At 40.6% G+C, this 15,617-nt stretch overlaps 1 protein-coding gene across 3 annotated transcripts in view; it reads right to left on the reverse strand.

Annotated features, from left to right (window-relative positions):
- The window catches only part of LPIN1 (lipin 1), a 116,118-nt gene that overhangs the window by 46,834 nt on the left and 53,667 nt on the right, over window positions 1-15,617 (reverse strand). For 2 of the 3 annotated variants that reach the window (XM_036881649.2, XM_057497445.1), the window contains exons 5-7: window positions 14,483-14,790; window positions 4,784-4,906; window positions 2,541-2,645 (exon numbers count right to left, since the gene is read on the reverse strand). In XM_036881649.2, the coding sequence (XP_036737544.2) occupies window positions 2,541-2,645; window positions 4,784-4,906; window positions 14,483-14,790 (536 nt within the window). The remainder of the gene's footprint in view (window positions 1-2,540; window positions 2,646-4,783; window positions 4,907-14,482; window positions 14,791-15,617) is intronic. The other variant, XM_036881653.2, reaches the window with a different exon arrangement.

Raw genomic sequence — 15,617 nt, forward strand, 5'->3', positions numbered from 1 at the left:
CAACTCTCCATTTTCTATATCTCTACTTGTTAGCCCCGAACAAAGTCTTATTCTGCTGTCCAGCCAGAGAAACCGGTCCAGAGAAACCAATTTCTCTACAAAATTCTCACAGTATTCTAAACAACATGCAGATGAGGAAAAATACCCACTTAATTATTCCTTGTCTTTCTTCACCTGCATCATTTCCTCTAGTGTAAGATGACAGTTTTAAATAAAGCAGGGAATAAAGCCACCACAAGCTTCCTTTTGCATCTTCTTCCACAGAATTTGAACAGCCCCTTAAACCACCTCTCACTGGCATGCTTGCTCTTATTTATCTGTTTGAGGGGATTTCAACTCCAGTTTGTCAGGACAAGGTGAGCTCACAGTAATATGTAACTTGTAGCAAAGAGGAACCCTTCATGGATGAATTATTGTGACATCTTTAGTCAACCCTTTGGACCAATAGCCTAGAGACACTCTCCTTTACTTCACACTGGGGAGCATATGGCTGGCTCCTTCTCCCCGTGGGCACCCACTGCCCTCCAAACCATCCTGTGGCACGTGGCTATGGTGCAGCCTCTGGGTCTACTCTGTGGTGAGGGGGATCCTGAGACAGTAGAGAATGTGTACAGTGGGATACCTCTCCCAACACGCACGCACACACACACCCTGCCCTTTAGACAGCAGCCCCGTGAGAGGGAATATGGAGCACGCCCTCCATCCAAGTGTTGCTCATTGCCTTCCGACCTCTCTTGCTCCCTCGAGTTCTGTAGTCACCAGTGAAGTGTGCAGAGGGAGAGTGGTGGCCTCTGGTGTACCTACAGCCCTACCTGAGCCCATTCTCCCTCTAGAGTCATCACAGAAGAACTCCATCATAATTGGCTTCCTACCCCCAGGAGTGCTGCACCCAGACCTCAAGTCATTTGTTTAAAAAGCTGCTGCTGTTCTATTTTATCACATAAAAAATAATTTTCATTTTGTTATAAATTCTTTGGAACAATAAATTGTCTTACCCACTGCACTAAATGAAGTTAAAGCCCTTTAGACTGAGCTTGCTCTAGAGTAGGGGGCCAGCAAACTTTTTCTGTAAAAGGCCAGACAGCAAATATTCCAGGGTTTGTGGGTTATGCAATCTTTGTTGCAACTACTCGACTCTGTTGTTGTAGCACAAAAGTAGCCATGGACAAATCATAAACAAACTGGCTGTTTTCTCATAAGCCTTCACAAAACCAGCTGATGGGCAGGATTCAGCCCATGGGCTGTAGTTTGCTAACCCCTACTCTAAAAGAAGGCAAATGCTCGACACAGTTCTCCCAAAGCACCACCTCCACAATCCCTGGCATTCTGAGCCATAAGCCAGAGGTTTTCCACAGAGGCATTCAGGTTTATAATTCATTCTCATAAAGAACCAAGCTCTGTGTGAAAGTCGTAAACCAGAAAGCCCCGCCTCTCACACTCGATAGGCCACAACAGGTGCTGGCCACTTAGGCCATACCAGCCTCTCTCAGAAGGATTCTGCATGCAAACACGTGCACATGCGGCTCACTGAAGGAATTCAGGCTGACAGGAGGTGAATTAGAGAGAAGAATCCCAGTGCTGAGAGTGAGTGATGAGAAAGGTGATGCCAAAACTTCCCATTATCAAATACTAGACTTATAAGGTCTAGGGTTGTTCTTTTAAAAAGTAAGCTTACGAGGTCACGGTTGACTTTCACCAATTATGCATTTACTAGCCACACACTAGTTTTCAGTATTTTTGCCAGTCCCAAGTAGGCAAATCCATCCTAACGACCCATAATTTAGTTGTCCCATTTTAAAATGGCCTTTCCTCTGCACATGTAACCTCTGAATAAAGTACCTTCTGAGGTTTGGTTTGTCATATCAAAAAGAAAAAGTTTCCCATGTAGAAATTAATTACAGCTCCATTTGTTAAAGTTTATAAAGTGAACCACAAAAGTCCACAAAGGAGGTGTGCCAAAATGCAGGCAACACTGAGAGGACAGGGCAGAAACCTAAGATCCCTGCATCAAATGAAGAGGCAAACCTATGATCCTAAATCTGAAAATACATTCCATGCTCTCCCCCAAAATTTTATTCTAGAAATGCTATGGAAACCTCCAGTTCTGTTATTCAGGAAACCCAATTAGCCATTTAAAGAGTTAGGATAATAACTCCCCTCATCCTACAGGGGCACCCTAAAAGCTATTTTGTAAACTTACTTGTTGAACAACTCTGGACATATGAAATTTTTATTTCATTATTCTATTTTTCAAAGCACTCCACAAAATTAGGAAGAATTATATGCTTAACTACAATTTCCAGAGGGTGAGATTTAGTACTTAAAAAGTCTAATCTGCAAATGCTTAAAATGGAAGGAAAATAATAATGTATATGTATTTTATTTGTAAGTAATTTGGTTAGTTAGAAAAACAGATGGGAGTTAGATCAAAATTTCCACTCCATAGAATCTACAGGTATTTTCTGCATAAGTAATTTGGTGAATAGAACAGATTTGTGAGAGTTAGATCAAAACTGTTATTATCCAAGTAACCGCTCTACCTTTCTGGAGTGTGGGAATGGGAAGGCTGTGGAGGGCAAGAACTAGAAAGCCCTCCCTCGGCTGCAACTGCCCGATGAGAGGTCCTTTCGCAATCTATCAGGCTACTGGAGACCATGTGATGTACATTAAAAGAAAGAGAAATCATATGTCAATTCAATGAAATTTCATGTAAGTTACTTGACTACGCTCAATAACAGCATTTATGAGAAAATGAACCTACTCAGGCATCTGGCAAGAGAGGGGCCACTGTTGAAATCACTAAGAAATCAACGGGCATTTTTTGAACCACAAAAACGGGAAACTGCCAAAGTACCCATTTCACTTTCCCTTTTGTCCACATGCCCATAAGAGACTGTTTTTTCCAGTCAGAATTTAGTGCTTAATCAAACTGTATCCTCCAAAGATTTGGTAATTTGTGCTGCCAATTGTCCCTTTAAAGAGACTGTGTAATTCCAAGCACAGAGATGGATCTGCTGATCCTAATTTGTCATCGCATTTGACGCTAACCAGACCCATGCAGTCTGACACGGCCATTATTCTGGATTCATAGAGCGAGATATGAAAGACAGAGAAACATTCGGGGCTATGTTTAAAATATTTTTTTAATCTTAAAATTAATGTAGAGTTTGAACAGATTTTTCAACCTATTAGTGTTTTCTAACTACTCCACATAATTTTCTTCCTAAAGTACTGTGATTTTCCTTCTTGAGGGCTTATCTCCACAAACCTAGGGACAGAATGTATGAGGTTCTAGAAGGGTCTTACATCTGCACTGTCCCCTATGACAGCCACCAGCTGCACATGACTTCAAGTGTAACGAGTCCAAACTGAGATGGTCTGTACATGTGAAAAACATGACAATTTTGAAGACTTAAGTATAAAATCTAGTATGTGAAATATTAATAATTTTTTAAAACTGATACTCGAAATGGTAAAATTGTGGATATGCTGGGTCAAATGAAATATATCATCAAAACTAATTCCATCAGTTTCATTTTACTGTTTAAGAATGGCTACTAGAAAATTCTAACTGACCTATGTAGCTAGTGTTGTTTCTATTGCACAGGGCTGGTCTGGACAGACCTCAGTGAGGGCCAGCACAAGCCCCAGCCCAACCCTGGCAAGGTGACATTCATTGTCACAGTCCTGGCTACAAACCAGGTGTGTGACATGTCTGTTCTTCTCTGACCTCAACGTCAGTGCCCACTTCTGGCTGAGCTCTGCCATTAACAAGGTCACTCTGGTCAAACTGGAACCAGCGATGGTATTTAGACGAGCCTGGCTTTAGGGAGGAGGCCTTTACAGCATATGCCAGGGCTGCCAGGGCTCCTACACTTGCATTTCAAGCTGAAAGTTTACCTAGCACATTGGGACAAGAATCCAAGGATGTCACTGTCACTTAGATCAGTGTTTCTCAATCTCTTTTTGCCTCCACACCCTCAAGCATTTTGAGACACCTTTTTCCCTTCACCATGAAATTTTAAAGCCATGGATATGCTGTGTATCTGTTTATGTTGCTTGGGCCTTTACAGGCCACACGCCATTACAATATCTTAATGCACAAGAACCAGTTTTTGTCCCAATGGGGGGTCATATCATCCCTGTTGAGAAAGCATGACTTGAATCTGTCCCCTCCCCAGTTCTGAAAAGGGCTCAGAAGTCTCACATACTATCCTAAGTTTCACTGCCCTAAAGTCTCGGGAGTCTTCAGGACGGCAATCCGCAGGCTGAGAAGTCATGCTTCTCCATATTTATACTGGAAGCACAGGACAACTTGAGAGTTCATTTCAAGGAAATGAATACTTTTGAATTCAGCAGAACAGACCAAGCATGGGGAGAAGGCGCCATTCCAGCAGCCCTGAATGACCTCAGTGGTGCCCGAAGCACCGTCTCTGTTCTCGAATCTTACTTTTGGGCTTAGTGTCAAGAAAGGCTCAGCCACCTGTTTTGTCCTGTTGACAATCAACATTATGTAACAGTGGTTTTCCTTTCAATGTCACTTCCAAGAGCTGAGCCAAATCTACAATTCCATCATGACATTAGATAGAAGTTTATGATCTGCACGTGTTCTGTTTTTCATCCTGACCTGTGTACCTCCTACTCTTAAGGTGCATTTTTTCTGGTCCTGATTATTTTCACTTTTCATTTATTTTTCACTATTTTATTAAACACACTTCCTGTAACTAACTTCGAATCCTCTGGACAGGACAGGTGACTACACACACACACAGCGGCAACGTACCTCACGTTGGGCGACCCCTCTCTATCAGAATTAGGGTATGATGCTGACCGAGGGTAGGTCACGACTGGGGAAGGGTCTTCCTGGGGACCAGCGTGGAATGGAGGTATACCATCAGAGAGAGTTCTGGAGGAAACAAAAGTTAAACTCACATAAGCAGAGGCGATCGATTCATAATAAGCAAGTCTCATTTTTCTTGCTTACCTCTTAAGTGCTTTGCAGATTAACATGACCTCTTTTTAAACCACCCACAGACATTCCAGGCAGTGGGGAGGAAAAAAGTGAGCTACAGACACATAAAATGTACTTAACATGAAGAATGTGAATGGTTTATGCTTTGGCTGAACTATGAATGTAAAGTTCTTTTGCTCAAGTATTTGGACTTCTACACATGCACATGCTCCACTGCTTGTTCAGGGTACAGGGACCCCAAAACTGGACCCACTCACAAAGTTATAAAACTCTCACCACGCATGGGTAGAGCTGCTGAATAACCCAGTGACCATATGCAGATAACGTTTCATCAAGCAGAAAAAAAAATCTATGATATAAACCAAATATGTATTTTTATCACTTACGATTTTAATTCATAAACTTATAAATTTATAAGTTATACTCTTTGTGATTTACAAGTTAAAAGTGATTGCAAATCTACCTCATTTCAGGTATAGCACATTTATTACAAAATACGATTCACTGTTTCACCCATGCCGAGGCCATCTGTCTGCAGTTTCAGTATCACCTAAATTATTTATCACTTAGTTCTAGAATTAAAAGTCATGCAGGGGAGGCAACCACCCAGTTTCCCAGACTACGGCAGATTAGAGGCTAGAATTAGGAAAAGTGATATTGTCAATTTGCCCCTATTTTTAGCCAGGAAAATAAAATATTCTCTTCTGAATAGTGAAACAGGGAGATATCCCTGGTTTTCCGATCCCTTCTTCATGTTAACAAGATATAAAAACAATTATCCAAAATTATATGGAAGTACATAAAAATCTGAAACATCAAATATTCTTTATAAATTAGTTTTGTCTTTAAAGACTGGCATTTTTCACCAAAATAGTAATACACAGTAACAGAATTTCATGCCCCTGTTAAAAGCAAAGAAAAATAGAACAAGATGGCCAGTAAGCTTTGAGCCTAATCAAAATTGAAAAGGAAGACTTGGCTGATAGACAAAACTGGTCATGTTCTACAACCACTTGTAACCCTAAGTCTATCACAGATCAGCCTGCCTGCCAGGTACACAGTTGGTGCCCATAAAAGAATATTCTGAAACAACAATCTCATGCATGAAGTGTTCATTCACTCTGTTCTTATTTCTCAGCTCTCTCCTGGAATGTGGAAGGTATCAGCCCAGGAGGTCTGGCATTACCCACTGTCTCCCAGTTATAAGGAACCTCAAATATTTATGTTACTTTAAGACTGGGTTCACAGGATTCCAACACACAGTCTAAAATTTATTAACAGAAGAATAAGAATATCTGGGGAAAAAAGTTTGTAAGAATCTACTTAAAAAAAAATCAATGGGGAGAGGAGCGAAGATGGCGGCATGAGTAGAGCAGCGGAAATCTCCTCCCAAAACCACATATATCAATGAAAATATAACAAAGACAACCCTTCCTAGAATAAAGACCAGAGGACACAGGACAATATCCAGACCACATCCGCACCTGAGAGAACCCAGCGCCTCGCGAAGGGGGTAAGATACAAGCCCCGGCCCCGCGGGAGCCGAGCGCCCCTCCCCCCAGCTCCCGGCGGGAGAAGAGCAGGCAGAGCGGGAGGGAGACGGAGCCCAGGGCTGCCGAGCACCCAGCCCCAGCCATCCGGGCCAGAGCGCAGGGCGCTCGATACTGGGAAAACAGGGCAGCAAGAACAGTGAGCGGATGCCTGAGGCTGGCGCCGGACAATAAAGAAAAACGAGTGGCCATTTTCTTTTTTTTTTTTTAATTTTTAAATTTTTTTCTTTTTTTTTCTTTTGTGGTCATTGTTTTGTTTTGGCGGGTGCTTTTTGGAAGTCTTAAAGGGGCAGGGTGGGTCACTTAATCCAGAGGTAGGGAATCCGGGATCTCTGGGCACCCTAACCCCTGGGCTGCAGGGAGCAGGGGGGCCCCTTACGGAGATAAATAGCCTCCCAGCAGCTCCTGCTCCAACGCGACTCCACCATTTTGGAGTAGCTGCCCGAGCCAGGCCACGCCCACAGCAACAGCGGAGATTAACTCCATAGCAGCCGGGCAGGAAGCAGAAACCCTGTCTGCGCGCAGCTGCGCAGCACAAGCCACTAGAGGCCGCTGTTCTCCCAGGAGAGGAGGGCCACAAACCAACAAGAAGGGAAGTCCTTCCAGCCGTCACTCGTCCCAGTTCTGCAGACTATTCCTATCACCATGAAAAGGCAAAGCTACAGGCAGACAAAGATCACAGAGACAACACCAGAGAAGGAGACAGACCTAACCAGTCTTCCTGACAAAGAATTCAAAATAAGAATCATAAACATGCTGACAGAGATGCAGAGAAATACGCAAGAAAAATGGGATGAAGTCCGGAGGGAGATCATAGATGCCAGAAAGGAGATCGCAGAAATGAAACAAACTCTGGAAGGGTTTATAAGCAGAATGGATAGAATGCAAGAGGCCATTGATGGAATTGAAATCAGAGAACAGGAACGCATAGAAGCTGACATAGAGAGAGACAAAAGGATCTCCAGGAATGAAACAATATTAAGAGAACTGTGTGACCAATCCAAAAGGAAAAATATCCGTATTATAGGGGTCCCAGAAGAAGAAGAGAGAGGAAAAGAGATGGAAAGTATCTTAGAAGAAATAATTGCTGAAAACTTCCCCACACTGGGGGAGGAAGTAATCGAACAGACCACGGAAATACACAGAACCCCCAACAGAAAGGATCCAAGGAGGACAACACCAAGACACATAATAATTAAAATGGCAAAGATCAAGGACAAGGAAATAGTTTTAAAGGCAGCTAGAGAGAAAAAGGTCACCTATAAAGGGAAACCCATCAGGCTAACATCAGATTTCTCAACAGAAACCCTACAGGCCAGAAGAGAATGGCATGATATATTTAATACAATGAAACAGAAGGGCCTTGAACCAAGGATACTGTATCCAGCACGACTATCATTCAAATATGACGGTGGGATTAAACAATTCCCAGACAAACAAAAGCTGAGGGAATTTGCTTCCCACAAACCACCTCTACAGGACATCTTACAGGGACTGCTCTAGATGGGAGCACTCCTAGAAAGAGCACAGCACAAAACACCCAACATATGAAGAATCGAGGAGGAGGAATGAGAAGGGAGAGAAGAAAAGAATCTCCAGACAGTGTATATAACAGCTCAATAAGCGAGCTAAGTTAGGTAGTAAGATACTAAAGAGGCTAACCTTGAACCTTTGGTAACCACGAATTTAAAGCCTGCAATGGCAATAAGTACATATCTTTCAATAGTCACCCTAAATGTTAACGGACTGAATGCACCAATCAAAAGACACAGAGTAATAGAACGGATAAAAAAGCAAGACCCATCTATATGCTGCTTACAAGAAACTCACCTCAAACACAAAGACATACACAGACTAAAAGTCAAGGGATGGAAAAACATACTTCAGGCAAACAACAGCGAGAAGAAAGCAGGGGTTGCAGTACTAATATCAGACAAAATAGACTTCAAAACAAAGAAAGTAACAAGAGATAAAGAAGGACACTACATAATGATAAAGGGCTCAGTCCAACAAGAGGATATAACCATTCTAAATATATATGCACCCAACACAGGAGCACCAGCATATGTGAAACAAATACTATCAGAACTAAAGGGGAATATAGACTGCAATGCATTCATTCTAGGAGACTTCAACACACCACACACCCCAAAGGATAGATCCACCGGGCAGAAAATAAGTAAGGACACGGAAGCACTGAACAACACAGTAGAGCAGATGGACCTAATAGACATCTATAGAACTCTACATCCAAAAGCAGCGGGATATACATTCTTCTCAAGTGCACATGGAACATTCTCCAGAATAGACCACATACTGGGCCACAAAAAGAGCCTCAGTAAATTCCAAAAGATTGAAATCCTACCAACCAACTTTTCATACCACAAAGGCATAAAACTAGAAATAAACTGTACAAAGAAAGCAAAAAGGCTCACAAACACATGGAGGCTTAACAGCACGCTCCTAATAATCAATGGATCAATGACCAAATCAAAATGGAGATCCAGCAATATATGGAAACAAATGACAACAACAACACTAAGCCCCAACTTCTGTGGGACACAGCAAAAGCAGTCTTAAGAGGAAAGTATATAGCAATCCAAGCATATTTAAAAAAAGGAAGAACAATCCCAAATGAATGGTCTAATGTCACAACTATCGAAACTGGAAAAAGAAGAACAAATGAGGCCTAAGGTTAACAGAAGGACGGACATAATAAAGATCAGAGAAGAAATAAATAAAATTGAGAATAATAATACAATAGCAAAAATCAATGAAACCAAGAGCTGGTTCTTCGAGAAAATAAACAAAATAGATAAGCCTCTAGCCAGACTTACTAAGAGGAAAAGAGAGTCAACACAAATCAACAGTATCAGAAAAGAGAAAGGAAAAATCACGACGGACCCCACAGAAATAAAAAGAATTATTAGAGAATACTATGAAAACCTATATGCTAACAAGCTGGGAAACCTAGAAGAAATGGACAACTTCCTAGAAAAATACAACTTTCCAAGACTGACCCAGAAAGAAAGAGAAAATCTAAACAGACCAATTACCAACAACAAAATTGAAGTGGTAATAAAAAAACTACCAAAGAACAAAACCCCTGGGCCAGATGGATTTACCTCAGAATTTTATCAGACATACAGGGAAGACATAATACCCATTCTCCTTAAAGTTTTCCAAAAAATAGAACAGACGGAATACTCCCAAAGTCATTCTATGAAGCCAACATCACCCTAATAACAAAACCAGGCAAAGACCCCACCAAAAAAGAAAACTACAGACCAATATCCCTGATGAACGTAGATGCAAAAATACTCAACAAAATATTAGCAAACCGAATTCAAAAATACATCAAAAGGATCATACACCATGACTAAGTGGGATTCATCCCAGGGATGCAAGGATGGTACAACATTCGAAAGTCCATCAACATCATCCACCACATCAACAAAAAGAAAGACAAAAAACACATGATCATCTCCATAGATGCTGAAAAAGCATTTGACAAAGTTCAACATCCATTCATGATAAAAACTCTCAGCAAAATGGGAATAGAGGGCAAGTACCTCAACATAATAAAGGCCATCTATGATAAACCCACAGCCAACATTATATTGAACAGCGAGAAGCTGAAAGCATTTCCTCTGAGATCGGGAACTAGACAGGGATGCCCACTCTCCCCACTGTTATTTAACATAGTACTGGAGGTCCTAGCCATGGCAATCAGACAAAACAAAAAAATACAAGGAATCAGATTGGTAAAGAAGAAGTTAAACTGTCACTATTTGCAGATGACATGATACTGTACATAAAAAAACCCTAAAGACTCCACCCCAAAACTACTAGAACTGATATCAGAATACAGCAAAGTTGCAGGATACAAAATCAACACACAGAAATCTGTGGCTTTCCTATATACTAACAATGAACCAACAGAAAGAGAAATCAGGAAAACAACTCCATTCACAATTGCATCAAACAAAATAAAATACCTAGGAATAAACCTAACCAAAGAAGTGAAAGACTTATACTCTGAAAACTACAAGTCAATCTTAAGAGAAATTAAAGGAGACACTAACAGATGGAAACTCACCCCATGCTCATGGCTAGGAAGAATTAATATCGTCAAAATGGCCATCCTGCCCAAAGCAATATACAGATTTGATGCAATCCCTATGAAACTACCAGCAACATTCTTCAATGAACTGGAACAAATGATTCAAAAATTCATATGGAAGCACCAAAGACCCCGAAAAGCCAAAGCAATCCTGAGAAAGAAGAATAAAGTAGGGGGGATCTCACTCCCCAACTTCAAGCTCTACTATAAAGCCATAGTAATCAAGACAATTTGGTACTGGCACAAGAGCAGAGCCACAGACCAATGGAACAGACTAGAGAATCCAGACATTAACCCAGACATATATATTCAATTAATATTTGATAAAGGAGCCATGGACATACAATGGGGAAATGACTGTCTCTTCAACAAATGGAGCTGGCAAAACTGGACAGCTACATGTAGGAGAATGAAACTGGACCATTGTCTAACCCCATATACAAAAGTAAACTCAAAATGGATCAAAGACCTGAATGTAAGTCATGAAACCATTAAACTCTTGGAAGAAAACATAGGCAAAAACCTCTTAGACATAAACATGAGTGACCTCTTCTTGAACATATCTCCCCGGGCAAGGAAAACAACAGCAAAAATGAACAAGTGGGACTCTATTAAGCTGAAAAGCTTCTGTACAGCAAAAGACACCATCAATAGAACAAAAAGGATCCCTACAGTATGGGAGAATATATTTGAAAATGACACATCCGATAAAGGCTTGACGTCCAGAATATATAAAGAGCTCACACGCCTCAACAAACAAAAAACAAATAACCCAATTAAAAAATGGGCAGAGGAACTGAACAGACAGTTCTCCAAAAAGAAATACAGATGGCCAACAGACACATGAAAAGATGCTCCACATCCCTAATTATCAGAGAAATGCAAATTAAAACTACAATGAGGTATCACCTCACACCGGTAAGGATGGCTGCCATCCAAAAGACAAACAACAACAAATGTTGGCGAGGCTGTGGAGAAACGGGAACCCTCCTACACTGCTGGTGGGAATGTAAATTAGTTCAACCATTGTGGAAAGCAGTATGGAGGTACATCAAAATGCTCAAAACAGACTTACCATTTGACCCAGGCATTGCACTCCTAGGAATTTACCCTAAGAATGCAGCAATCAAGTATGAGAAAGATCAGTGCACCCCTATGTTTATCGCAGCACTATTTACAATAGCCAAGAATTGGAAGCAACCTAAATGTCCATCGATAGATGAATGGATAAAGAAGATGTGGTACATATACACAATGGAATACTACTCAGCCATAAGAAAAGGGCAAATCCTACCATTTGCAGCAACATGGATGGAGCTGGAGGGTATTATGCTCAGTGAAACAAGCCAAGCGGAGAAAGAGAAATACCAAATGATTTCGCTCATCTGTGGAATATAAGTACAAAGGAAAAACTGAAGGAACAAAACAGCAGCAGAATCACAGAACTCAAGAATGGACTAACAGGTACCAAAGGGAAAGGGACTGGGGAGGATGGGTGGGTAGGGAGGGATAAGGGGGAGGGAAGAAGAAGGGGGGTCTTAAGATTAGCATACATGGGGGGTAGGAGAAAAGGGAGGGCTGTACAACACAGAAAAGGCAAGTAGTGATTCTACAACATTTTGCTATGCTGATGGACAGTGACTGTAAAGGGGTTTATAGGGGGGACCTGGTATAGGGGAGAGCCTAGTAAACATAATATTCGTCATGTAAGTGTAGATTAATGATACCAAAAAAAAAAAGGCAGTTCCTGTGTGGTGACCTCCAATGAGTTCTACACAAGAGTATAAAGGGCATATAAAAGTGTAGGCAAAGGGTCTGTTTGCGTTTATACAGAAGATCAAAGCCTAATTGGGCTACCCCGAAAATGAACTAAGATACGATATGAAAGAGAACTTCCAACATCAGCACTCTCTGGAAGACTCATGCCAGAAGATGATCATCAAAAAACCCCAACAAAGATCCACGCACTGCTACAGCTGTAGATGCACTCATCCCACCAGTTCCTGGACTTGCCATGGGAATGAAGGAGATATCTAAGCTGGCCTGTGCATAAAGTAAAACAACAAATTTGACTGGATCTATACTGTTGGAACTCAACCAAGAATTAGGAGAAGTGCAAATTGTAGCGCTCCAAAATCTTACAACTACAGACTATTTACTGTTAAAAGAACATAAGGGATGTGAACATTCCCCAGGAATGGGTTGTTTTAATTTGTCTGATTTCTCTCAGACTGTTCAAGTTCAGCTGGACAATATCCACCATATCATAGATAAGTTTTCACAAATGCCTAAGGTGCCTAACTGGTTTTCTTGGTTTCACTGGAGATGGCTGGTAATTACAGGTATGCTTTGGTTAGGTAACTATATTCCTATTATGTTAATGTGTGTGCACAATTTAATTAGTAGTTTAAAACCTATCCATGCTGAAGTTACTCTACAAGAAGATATGTCAAAGAAATAATCAATCTTCCCATGTTTTCTTCCACCTGCCACTTCTATAGCTTTTCTTCTTCCTTCCTAATTACAACCCTTAAATAGAATTCGTTCCTCATATCAAATTTACCGAGTATCATAATACTTCCAAGTGGTAAAGATACCTCAAGACAAATGCTGGGCATAGAAGCCACAGGGATTAATATGCAAAGAAGTAAAAAGCTAACCCTTTCAAACAGTAAGGCTTCTCTCTCACTTACCAACTTTACATTTCCCTGTATGGCTCCGGAAGATGACTGGTTAGCAAGAGACGGGTAAGATTCCTCAAGGGAGGAACAACCTAAGACAGGCACAGTCACAGGGGGACCATCAGGTGAGAAATTGGGGATCAACAGAGGTGAGGCTTAGAACCTCACCCCCCCGTTCTGAGAGAAATCTTCTGCATACGTGGATGTTTTATTGCCCTTGTCTAGCTTGGATTAACACATAGTCTACAGGCACACACCTGATCATCTATATTTGCTCTCTTACAACACTAAACTATGTCTTCTACCTTTATCTTGTATCTACCTACCACTTCAGCATTTTATTAAAAATAATAATAATAAAGAGAGAAATGTGTTATCCACATATAAATCAAGTATAAAAATCAAATGAGTATTCATATTTGAACTGTTTATAGTTCATAATGCATGAGCAAAACCGAAAGTTTCTGTGATGACTGCCCTTGTACTGTTCACTATGTAACTTATTCACTATGTAAGAATTTGCTCTCCATGTAAGAACTTGTTCATTATGCTTCAGAAGATTGGAGACTGATGAAAATTAGGCTTGGGGTGGATTAATGATTGTGCATTGAGCATTGACTCCCCTATCAGAATTTTTATTGTCGTTAACAACCATTTGATCAATAAATATGAGAGATGCCCTCACAAAAAAAAAAAAAAAAAAGTACACACTTCAATTGTAAAATAAATAAGTAACCGGGATGTAATGTATAGCATAAGGAATATAGTCAAAATATTGTAACAACTTGGTATGGTGATAGCTGGTACCTAGAATTATCATGTATATAAATGTTGAATCACTGTGTTGTACACCTGAAACTAATGTAATACTGTGTGTCAACTACCCTTCAATAAAAAATAATTATCTAAAAAATAAAAATAAAAAAATAAGTGAAGGGCCATAAAGTGAACTTTCACATAGTGGGGAAAACCTGTGGTTAGGGTGTACCACTGTGTGAGACAGAACTGGCAGAGTGATCTGTTGTTGTTTTTTAAAGAAACATCTGTAGTTGGCATTTGCTTCACAAGTATAAAATAAATGACTTAAAGTATTGGCAAAAAAAAAAAAATCAATGTGGCCAGATCTAACACAGATGGGCCTTTCATTCATACTTACCCACTGCTGTCCAGCGGCTCTGTCTCCTCATCCGAGCTCATCTCGAGGGGAAACATGTCTTCATCTTCAGATGTGTTCGTGTTGTCATCTCTTTTCAGGCTGTCTAGCTGGGACTTTCTCCTCCTTTTTCTTCTCTTCTTCACTAAAGAGCCACTTGAAGGGGTCTCACTGGGAGGTAAGACTTGGGCTGAGGCACTGGGGTCGAGGCTTCTTATCCTATCTATAGAATTCCTTTTTAGCTGGCACTCCATCCGCGAGGCTCCTTCCGACAGGATAGGGGAGGTTGCCAGGTGCATGGGGATCACTTCCTAAAGGACAGAAAATATTTTTTAAAAAAAAAGAGTCTGGTTAGTTTGGTTTTAAGGAGCGACTAACAAAAGACAGCAGGTATAGGATGAAGATGCTGGTCCTCCTCTTCCTCTTATGTCACACCTTTGGGCAGACCAGAAGGAAGCAGAGCCTGGGATGGTTTTGTCCCGAAATTGAAGCTATGGGCATCATTTTAGAGCCCGAAGCTATCTAGAGCAGTTCCTTTTTAATCAGGTTATCTTCCCATAAAGGAAAAAGTTAAAGTGGATTTTATTGAGGAATCACTACATAGGATCCCTTCAAAAGAGTTCTCTAAATGAATGGAAGAGTAAAAAAATAGTGCCTTAAAAGAAAACATAGGAGTAAATCATCATGACCATGGAATTGGCAAAGGATTCTTAGAGATGACATCAAAAGACAAGCAACAAAAGCAAAAAAATAAGTAAACTGGACTTCATCAAAATTTAAAACTTTTGTGCTTCAAAGAACACCATCAAGAAAGCAGAAAATACATATAATGAACTCTTGTAACTCAATAATAAAAAGACAAAAACCCAATTAGAAAGCAAGCAAAGGATCTGAAAAGACATTTCTCTAAAGAATATATACAAACAGCCAAGAAGCACATGAAAAGATCTTCAACACCATTAGTCATTACAGAAATTTAAAATCATACCATAACAAGATATCACTTCATAGCCACGAGGATGGCTAGACTCACAAAGTCAGAGAACACAAAGTACTGATGAGGATGTGAGCAAATGAGAACTCTCGGGCACTGCTGGTGGGAATGCAAAACAGTGCAGCAGCTTAGAACAACAGTCTG

Source organism: Manis pentadactyla, chromosome 2, assembly GCF_030020395.1.
Source record: "Manis pentadactyla isolate mManPen7 chromosome 2, mManPen7.hap1, whole genome shotgun sequence".
Classification (NCBI taxonomy): Eukaryota; Metazoa; Chordata; class Mammalia; order Pholidota; family Manidae; genus Manis; species Manis pentadactyla.